The 10,084-nt window shown below is 57.7% G+C and overlaps 1 protein-coding gene across 1 annotated transcript; it reads right to left on the reverse strand.

The window, feature by feature from the left end:
- Window positions 1-280: 280 nt before the first annotated feature.
- On the reverse strand, window positions 281-9,164 carry Osgin1 (oxidative stress induced growth inhibitor 1). The gene is made up of 6 exons (XM_020168382.2): window positions 9,007-9,164; window positions 5,355-5,447; window positions 4,161-4,297; window positions 3,029-3,220; window positions 2,758-2,849; window positions 281-1,565 (listed from the first exon to the last, which is right to left on the reverse strand). Exons 2-6 carry the CDS (start codon window positions 5,419-5,421, stop codon window positions 638-640), a joined length of 1,416 nt encoding a protein of 471 aa, XP_020023971.1. The 5' UTR covers window positions 5,422-5,447; window positions 9,007-9,164; the 3' UTR covers window positions 281-637.
- Window positions 9,165-10,084: the final 920 nt, after the last annotated feature.

Consider the following 10,084-nt stretch of genomic DNA (forward strand, 5'->3'; position numbering starts at 1 on the left):
GGAGCTGTGGCTGGAGCAGAGGCAGCCAGGTGCGAATGGGCTGGAAGGATAGGCAGGGGTGCAGCCATCTTTCTGGCATTATACTTTTTTGTTTGTTTTTGGTGGATCTGGGGTTTGAACTCAGGACTTCATGGCAGCCATCTTTCTGAGCACCGTTCCCTGCACAAACCCTCCCCAAGTCCAGCATAGCTGCTCCCTCAGCCTTCCCCCCATTTGGGGACCCACCCTGTGTCTCAGACCCCAGCCTGGTTGGGTTACCCGCCCTGCTCCAAGCAGAGGTCTCACGCAACAGTGGAGGGCAGACACTGGTTTTATTTGGTACCTCAGGGCCTCCTGGTGGGGCGCTCAGCTGGCCCCTGTGATCCCAGCTCACACTGGCAGCTTCCCCCGCTCCAGGCCCCAGGCCCACCCTGGCCTGCGGCTGCTGCTCCGACCTCCGGCCTTGTTTGGCTGAACGTGGTGTGACCTGCGCTCCCCACACCTCTCCACTGCCCTATAGTGGGGGCTCACATCACCCAGTCTCTTGCCAGCAGAGGCTTTTCCCTTGCAGGGGTGGCCTCCATGGGCCCTGTGTCCAGCAGGGCTTTGATGCTCTCCCTCCTCTCTGGGGTCTGGGTGTCAAAACGTCAGGCTGACACTAGGGTGGCTTCCTGGTGGCCTTCCTCATCAGGGAGCCAGCCACAGCCAGGGCCCCACCCTGCACGAACCGCACAAAGTTGTCCCCGGCCAGTGGCCCCACAGCGTACAAGCCCTCCTGGCGGGTGGTCTGGTAGGTAAAGGGGTCCACATCGATGGGGTTCCTCTTGGCGCTCAGTGGCTGCTCGGGGTCCATGGCCAGGTCGGCGCCTGCCCCCGGGAGGAAGGAGAGGTCAGGGTGCGAGCCGATGAGGACCAGCACTAGGGAGGTGCCGAACACCTGCTCGTTGCCCCTTGGGTCTCGGAACACAGCCTGGTGGTCTTCCTTGAAGAGCAACGGTTGGTGCTCCGGAAGGCTGCGGTAGCCCTCGTAGGGGCTGGGCGACAGGATGGACTGCTCCCGCATCATCTGGAGTACCTTGTGGTACTCGGGGTACAGCACCTTGGGCAGTTGGTTGAACACCAGGCCGGGGTCGTCCACAGGCCGGCGGAAGGCGTGGATCACAGGGATGTTGTAGTGGCGGGTGTAGAGGACCGCGTCGGCCGCTGACAGTCCCGCACCGATGATGAGGACAGGGTCGGAGGCAGAGGTCACCGTGCCCTCCCGCACAGCTGCCTCCAGGGCCGACAGACCGTGGTGGACGAAAGGCAGGCCTTCCCCAGGGATGCCCAGCCGAGCTGGGCTGTCGAAGGTGCCTGTGGCCAGGACCACGTTGCGTGCCCACAGCGTGAAGGGCTGTTGGCTCTGGTCCTTTGCGGTCAGGAAACCGCTCACCTGGAAGAGGGGACCACTATGCTTGTGTGCCCCCCACTCCACGGCTGTGACCACAGCGCCACACACAAAGTTGTGGCTTAGACCCTTCTTGATCACGTAGTCCCTGTAGTAGTGGGCGATGTCCCCAGCTGTGGCCCGGCTGTTACGAAGACCTCTGTGGGGAGGATGCAGGGGGTGGGTGTCAGAGAAGGGTCTGGGGGACGGAATAACGGAGCAGGACAGCAGCCCTGGCTCCACTGACTGCAGGCCTGGCTGTGGTTTAACCTCACCTGCATCCCTTTGTGTAAATGGAGCTGACAAGGCACCTCTGCTGGCTAGCCGGGTGGGGTGGACCAAGCATGACCCCCAGGGTCAACTCCCTAGCTCTGCTGCTGGCTCTGCTGCTGCTGAGCTGTGTGCCTGTGAACACATGCCTCAGTTTCCTCATCTGTGAGATAGGGTGGTGACAGTGGCAGGAGCATTTCATAAGGACTTAAAACACTGGTGCAAACTAAGTGCCTACACTTGAGTCTCACTGGTGGCAGGTGACAGATAAGGTCACCATATTATGACCTCAAAGGGTTAAAGAACATCCTATGGGAATGTGGTGTGATCCCATTTCTGTAATATTCGGGAACAGAAAAAAACAAGCCATGCAGTCAGAAGTCAAGACCAGGGCTCTTTTTGGCACATGGGAAGGGTGGCTGGCACTCAGGGAGGGCATTGGCTCCGGCCCCTGGTTTCTTGTGAGATGCTTCCTCAGCCAGCACCCACGTGAGCTGTGCACTATTCTGTATTTCAATCAAAAAGTGGATTGGAAATCTCCTGTGGATACGCTTAGTGGAGTCCCCTGACCCCATAGGAACGGCAGACTGTTTTATCATGCCCGTTGTTACTTTTACTGCTGTGCCCACCCTTTCTCGGGGTACTGGCTGCAGGGCAGTGATGCTGGTGGGTGGCTCAGGCTTTGGCATGATATCAGTACCTCCCTGTGTAACCCTAGGTGGCCTCGCTTGCCCAGGGTCGGGACATGCCGCTAAAGATGCACTTTGGCTGAGCACCACCATCTGACATGGGGTCAGATGGCACCCAGGCCACCAGGCTGCCCAGGACAGGAACAACAACACAATGAGGGCCTGTTGTTTCCCTTCTCTAGGTTTTTGTTAAAGTGTTGGAGAAGCAGCCTGCAGGGTTGTTGATAACAAAGACACGTTGGAAAGAGTTACAGTGCTGGCGAGGGTTAGGTCCAGTGGCAGGGCCGTAAGGGCCCGGAGCGGGCCAGTTGTGTGTTTTTGGCACGGGACACAGTTGAGTATTTGCTGAACCGGGGGGCAGGGGTGGCAGGGAAGACCCCACTCTAGCCTCACCTGCATTTCTTCCTCATCCAGTCCTTGACCTGCAGGTCCGGCAGCCCCATCCACTGGCCTTGGCTCAGGGTCACCATGGAGCCTTCAATGGACTGCGTGGGAAGGGGGACTTAGGTCCAGGCCTGGCCAGCCCACACCCCTCCTTGTGACTGGAGGACAGGGAGGCCCAAGCTGGGGCGAATGGAGTGGGAAGGAGGGGAAGAGGAGATGCAGAAGGAAAAGGGGCTTAGAAGTTAGTGAGCAGTTCTGGCCCCTCCCTGCCCCCACTCACATGCCAGGCTCCCCCGGGGAGGTTCCGGCCCAGGACCACATGGGGGATGGCTCGCTCCTTCTGGAGCCTCCAGGTGAGGACGGAATCCAGGTTGCCCCCAAAGTCTGTGTCTGGGCGCAGGAGGGCGTCGAAGAGCAGGGCCACAGGGCTCTGGCACCGGCCTTCAAGGCCTTCGGACAGGTAATCCAGGTCCTGGAGAGGAGGCACAGGTCAGTGGAGCCTCACACTGGGTGACCTGGTTTCATCTGCACTGGGGGCTGCTGAGGCTCTCACTGTTGGTCTCTCCAGGAACCCAAGAGCCTGGTAGCACAGGCTGAATGGGAAAGCTTTGTAGGGACTTGAGTGGTTACCTGGTGCTGCATCCCTGCCCTGATATTAGGGCAGTCAGGTACGCATGGGAAAGGTTGTTCTTAAAGCAGCACGCGTGCCCACACCCAAAGTTTACCAAAGCAGTGCCTCCCAGATTTCCTGGAGTGGGACTGTTTTCTCTGCACGTGATACCACGAATAGCGTTCTATAGAAGGTACTCTGAAAGCCATGGATTTGGACAGAATGGCCTGCATCTTTGTCCTCATCCCCAGCTTGGGGGTGTGTGTGTGTGGGGGGCGCAGGAGTAGAGACTCTGCCTGAGGGGTGATGGACGAGGATGGCTTCCTGGAGCTGTGGGAGTAGGGAAGAACTGAGGCATCCAGCCAGGCAGTGCCAGAGCACTGCTGAGGTGGGGCCGGGTCCTCTGTTGTGTGTGGCCAGAATGAGATTGTGGGATGTTTCAGTGTCCCCAGCCTCCATCCCCTATGTCTAGTAGTGCCACTGCCCGCTGGGACACCAAGCCCATCTCCAGACACTGTGGAGGGTTCCCTGGGGGCTATATGTTTCCTTCTTGAAAACCACTGGTCTAGGTCACCGTGATGCAGTGACATGGTATTTGTGGGTCCCAAATGACAGCTGTATTTCTCTTTCCTGGTCTGGGCTGACTTGGTGGATTCCCCCCACCCCACCCCTTTCTGGGCCTGTCTGGCTTCCAGTGAACACATCCTTCAGCTTCCCTGGGGAAGCTGGGGTAGCCCCGGAGAGTGGGGCTTGCTCTCCCGCCCCCACCCCCTGCAGCTCCGACCATCCAAGGCGGGCCCACCTGGTCCAGGATGGAGACGGCTGGGGCCTCGGCAAGCTTCCTTTGCAGCAGCGGGTGTGGGTGGACAGCATCTGGCCTCACATAGGGAGTGTGACCCGACAGTAGATAGGACAAGCAGATGCCCGAGGGACCATTGCCTATGGAGACACGGGCGTCAGAGGGGCAGCCTAGCGGGGGTGGGGAGCAGCACCCCAAGAACTTGGTCTTGCTCTGACTCAGTCATTCCTTTAGTCTTTGTCCATAAAAATAAACACAAAGTATCTATTAAGCTCTGTGGTGATAATGATCAAGGAGAAACATTGAGCAACTGCTGAGTGCTTACTGTGTACAGTGTTGTACAAAGAGCCTTTAATGCCACCATGACAACTTTATTGAGGAGGGAAAATGTCATCTGCTTCTCTTTTTATACTTGAGGCATGCAGGGCTCAGAGGGATTCAGTAACTTGCCTGGTAAATAAATGAACAGGGCTTCACACGCAGGCAGAGGGAACCCATGGCAGTGACCCCGAGGTTCTGAAGTCACTAGGCACTACAGCTGACACTCTGCTCAGTCACGTGGAGGGGTGATCTTAGTACAGGTTGCTTTGCGCCCTGGGGGCGACCTGGGGGGCCCTAGGGGAGTGCACGAGAAGCTAAAGCCACTGATTTCGGAGCTGCCCCTTGGTAGCATGTCTTATCTGGCCAATTAATCAGGCCCAGCCCCATGATATTGCTTATTTTATCTTTTCCCCTCTTCTTATCATGTCCTGTTCAGAGTATTACCCATGTGTGGAACACTGCTAGGAACCACACAAATTACAGATACCCGTCTGTTTTTGATGGAAAATGTCCACGTCATGTGGTTCATCCTGATGCCTGCTTTCTGGGGTGGCTGTCCCCAGACCTGTGGGCAGGAACCAGGTGCCCTGGCGTCTAGCATGGTGCCAGGCACGGGGTGTCTGTGACTCAGGACAAGCCCCTGCCCTGTAACCTCTCATCTTTCTGCTGCTGCTTCCTGCCTGTGGACCAACCAGGTGAGATAATGTTTTATGATTTCCCGAGCCCTGTGCTCAGCCACATAGCTAGTGAGTGCTCAGTGGCTTAAGTCAAACACAACACCTGTCAAGAGGCCAGGCTTGGCCTTGCCCAGCTGCTGACCTCAGACCCTGGCAGGCACTCAGTGCCTCCTGCCCCCCTACCTGGTGTGACACTCACCGATGATGATGACTGGGAGGGGCTCCGAGCTGCTGGTCCTCAGGTGGTATTTCTTCTGGGAGGTCATGGCTGGGGCGGCAGCTGGCCTGGGGGCTGAGGAGGGGAAGGGCCCTGAGGTGAGGTGTGGGGTCACTTAGACACTTCCCAGCTACAGGGTGGCCTCTGGTGGAGCTTGAGGAGCCCCCTTCCCCTCCTCACCGTCCTCCATGCCCCACAGGCCTGTCTGACTTCCTGTCACCCTCCCCTACTCAGGCCTGGCCCTGCAGTCTCCATCTGGTCAGTCTCTCCCTTCCCTCCTCGCTTCATTTGGGCCCGAGCAACACCCCTAGCCGGTCCTCTCTCTCCTTGTGAGGCCTTCTCTCTCCACTCAGTGGCAAGGCAGGACTCCCATGGGGACCACAGCCCCAGACGCCCCCTGGTCCCCAAGCCTTTCAGTGCAGCCTGGAGGGGACAGGGGCCTGCTAAGCTGGTGACAGTGGGTCTGTTCCAGGAGTTCTCTGTGCCTCAGCAAAATGGGAACAAGGAGAGTCCCCACCTGGGAAGGCTGTCAAGGGGCACAGTGAGGTGCTGTGCACATGACACCTGCCCAAGGCCTGCACAGAGCTGGGCTGGAACTTGGACTTTGGAAGCATGGCTGGTTAAAGGCCAGGAAACCCATGGTCTCTGGAGCACCTGTGCCCCCTGCTGGCCACAGGGCCAAATTACTCAAACAGTCCCCAGGACGGCTGGTGCCTAGGGACTTCCTACCCACCATCTCCTCATCCCCAACCAGCAGGCCAGACCACAGCCTCACCCCACCGTCCACGTCACAGCCTTCCAGGCGACACTGCCATATGCCAGTGTTTTGCATATTTTCCCCATGTTGACCCTGTGATAAGCACTGTTGTTGTGATAAAAACTGGAAATGGGGGCGCGGCAGCTGACCTTTAACCCCAGGGCTTACCAAGCTGAGACCCACACCTGCGCTCCTCACGGGCTTGTACAGTGGCGAGTGGGTGGGGAGTGGGCACAGGGCCAGGCTGCCCGTTGTGGACAGGGTGGGACTCAGGGCTACAGCCTCCAGAAGCTTCCACAGGAGGCGGTGAAGCAGAGCTTTGGGTGACTTCTGTAGCAGGGACAGCAGGCCAGCAAGGCGCCTTTCTGCACCTTCTTCACAGAATGACAGATCCAGCTGAGGCCAGTGGTGGCTCTGATGTGTGCAGCGACACAGCACCAGCGGCCCACCATCAGGCAAGCCTCGCTCTGAGGGCAGAGGAGGTGTCCAGTGCCCCATAGTGGGCTCGGTGCTCTCAGCTACCCAAGAACGGGTTGGGCTCAGCTGGCAGGACAGCCTCCCTGTCCTGTCCTCGGCCCCATTTCCCCAGCATCTGAGACCTCCTAGAGGGAGAAGACATGTGGCTTCCTGCTGGTGTCAGGTGGTCTCCACGCAGGGCCCTCTGCTGTCTGCCTTTGGGGAGGATTTTTGGGTGACACCACCAGTACTAAGAACAACCATAAAAGACTACCATTTCCATACTTCCGTGGGGCTGGGGCTGGGGCTGGCCGGGTGCCAGGAATGTTCCAAACACTTTACACACATGGTCTGTAAGCTATAAACTCTCTCCAGTCATTCCCATTTTACAGACAGAGAAACTGAGGCCCAGAGAGCTTCACACAGCCCTTTATACAGTTTGCAAGGACTTTGCTCTCGTTCTCGTGGGCCAGCTGGGCTTGAGCCAGGCCACCTTACTCCAGAGCCTGCTCTGTACCCTCCCTGCCACCCTAGAGCTGTGACGGCTCCTGCCAGGGATTCCTCTCGGCCAGGCTGACTGTGCAGCCTGTGCATCTGGTGTGCTGGCTCTGCTGCCCTGTCCCAGAGCTGGCAGCAGGAAGGGAGGCTGGGGCAGCTGCTGATACAATGTTCTGGTTGGAGGGATAGTTTATCACTACCCATTGTCACTGGCATTGCCCAGAGTTTTGGCAACCAGGCCTGCAGTGCCCAGAGGGTGTCCCCCTCTCAGGGCACCTGCAAATGGCTAGGGACTCCTCACTCCTGACTGCTCTGCCCCCAGGAACAACAGCTACAGGGATGTATGTGATTTCCTTGTAGAAAGCTTTCTATTCGTCAATCCTCACAACAACCCACTTCTCAGATGAGGAAACTGAGGCTCAGAGGTAAAGTCACACCCTTGAGGTTTCAGAGACAGTGGGTGAAATTTGACCTCTGTGAGTTGAACCCACCTAGACACTCCAAACCCTCCTCAGATGAGTGTGCCAACTGTTACGTGTGCCCGGGGTGCCCACCTCCCTTTTTCTTTGTATTCCCCCTCCCTTCTCAGTGAAGAAGGTGCTTGCAGGAACCCCTGTCCACAGAGGTGGCTAGAAACTGATCACCCTGTCCCTGTGCAGGGGACACTCCAAGTCCAAGTCCCTCCCTGACCTGGGGGGGGGGGAACCTACAGATGCCTGAGCAGAAGCTTCTGGATGCCACACACATGAGGTCATCACCCAGAGCTGCACCCCAGAGGTCACTTCCTGTGCAGAGTGATACAGAATGTCCCCAAGTCTACATCAATAAAGAGCTGACAAATGCACACTGCAAACTTATGTAACAAGTCAGCTTCTCATTATTGCAGTTCCCTGTGTGTTGAGTTTCATGGTGTTGGAATGCTAACTTTTAATGCTAACTTTTTTTTTTTAAGACCCTCTGGTTGGCAGATGCTGAGGGAAAGAGTTAACATTAAAAGTTGATGGGTCAAATTTCACAAACGCAAATCAGGAAAGAAAGGGAAGCAGGTGCACGTCCAGTGACGGCCCCATTGGTGGCATCAGTGGTTCTGAGGTCACAAAAGTTTCCAGCTGTGGGCAGACAGGGTACCATGTGGCTGTGTTTATTGGGCTCCTCTGGTGGCCCTTTACCCATTTGACTTAAGACACCCTGGGAGTTGGGTTTTCTTATCCCCATGGTGCAGTGAAAGAAGCTGAGGTCAGGAGGAGGTGGCATCTTGCCTGAGGCCACCAGGAATGTCCAAGACCACGCTTGAGCAGCCTGGCTCTGCCCCTTGACGCCTGTCGAACACCATTCAGTCCCCTCCAAGGAAAGCAGCCGATAACAGTGACACCAACAAAGTGATCTGAGGCCCCAGGGCATGAGATGTATACATACAGTCAGTCCAAGCGCTACCTGCCATTAGTCACCTAGGCGAACTCTCACCCAAACCCTTGCCGCCAACCTGGAGCCTCAGGGCACGGCAGTTCTCCCACCTTCCTGGAGCCCACCCCTCTTCCCTGCACCCTTCTGTGAGGAGCTGAGTCCCTGGGACCCCTGTGAGCTCTGTCCTCACTAAGCAGGAGCGGCAGGACCCACAGGAAGCACCTAGCCTGGCTGCAGGACCTGGCGGCTTTGGGAAGCCTGGCTGAAAGCCTGACTGGCCACACCTCTTTCCTGCCAAGAGCCGCTGTTGTGTGGGCCAAGGTGTGCTGGGACTTGTGCCCAGGTACCTGGACACGGGGAGGGTCAGGAGGAGCCCGGGAGGCACCTGGGCTGGGGAGAATTCCTGCTGGGCCTCTGCTCAGGACTGCAGGGACCCCGCTGGCTCTCTTGGGCAGCCGGCCACCCCTGCCTGCTGGGCCACCATCTCCCGCCACCCGCAGCCCTGCCCAGGCCACTCACCTGACAGGCAGTGGGTGGAGGGAGACAGGAACCTGGCCTGGTCAGGCTCTCGGAGGACCAGAGGGCTGGGATCTCGGTGCCCGTGGCAGGAGCAGGACGCCCATTACCCGTGGAGATCCCAGAGGCTGAGGGAGCAAGGGGAAGCCAGGGTATTTCAGGGCGGGAGGAGGAGGCGGAGGCGAGGCGGGGCCAGGGCAATCACTTTCGTAAGCGTGAGTCAGCAGGGGCCCCTGGGTGAGTGGACTTGCCCCTGGGCCGCCTTAAAGGGCCTCTGCTGGACGGCCACCAGGGGGCACTGGGTGGGCCTCTCCCAGGCTGCCCCACCAGCCAGGCCCCACCCTGGGGCTCAGTCCCTGAAGGAGGAACCAGTGACCCCTGAAAGAGCCAGCCTGGCCTTGTCCCTAGGGAGAAGCCCTCTGTGGCATCTGCTTAAAGTGCAGAGAGTGCTTGGCTCCCTCCTTCCGCCTGGATTCCATCTCACACTTCCCACTCCCAGGAATAAAGCCTCTGACACCGGCCTGTGCCCTGAGGATCCAGTTCTGCCACTTCCTGGCCTCAGTTTCCCCAGCTAGACAAAGGGGCTAATCCGACTCCCTTCCTCTGGGGTTGGGGTGACAGGGACATAGTGCAACCCCTGCTCCTCAATTGTCTTTTGGTTCTGCAGTTATACACAGTGATCCCTGTCACTTTTCCATCCCTGTCCCCACATGGAAGGCAGCTTCTGTGGGGCACAGAGAGGTGTGTTGGTGTCTGCTGAATCCTGGCTCTAGAATAGTCGCTCGCTGCACAAATAGTAGGAACGCTACATTTGCCGAACAGAGGGAAGTGGGGGAGGGAGGAGGACAGCATTTGGCCCATAGACCTTGGTACCATTAGCAGTGATTGTCATTGTCATAGCCCTGTCACTCTCAACATCCTCTCTGCCACCCGGCCTGGGCAGAGGGGGCCCATGGCTAGCTGCTAGACAGCAATTTTAAGGGGAGGCCAGGACACTCACTAATCAAGAAAATGCTATTTTGATGCAATTTTCTATAACATCACAATGAAAAAAACCAGGACAAATGAAATGTTAAAATTT

Source organism: Castor canadensis, chromosome 15 (genome assembly GCF_047511655.1).
Source record: "Castor canadensis chromosome 15, mCasCan1.hap1v2, whole genome shotgun sequence".
Lineage (NCBI taxonomy): Eukaryota > Metazoa > Chordata > Mammalia > Rodentia > Castoridae > Castor > Castor canadensis.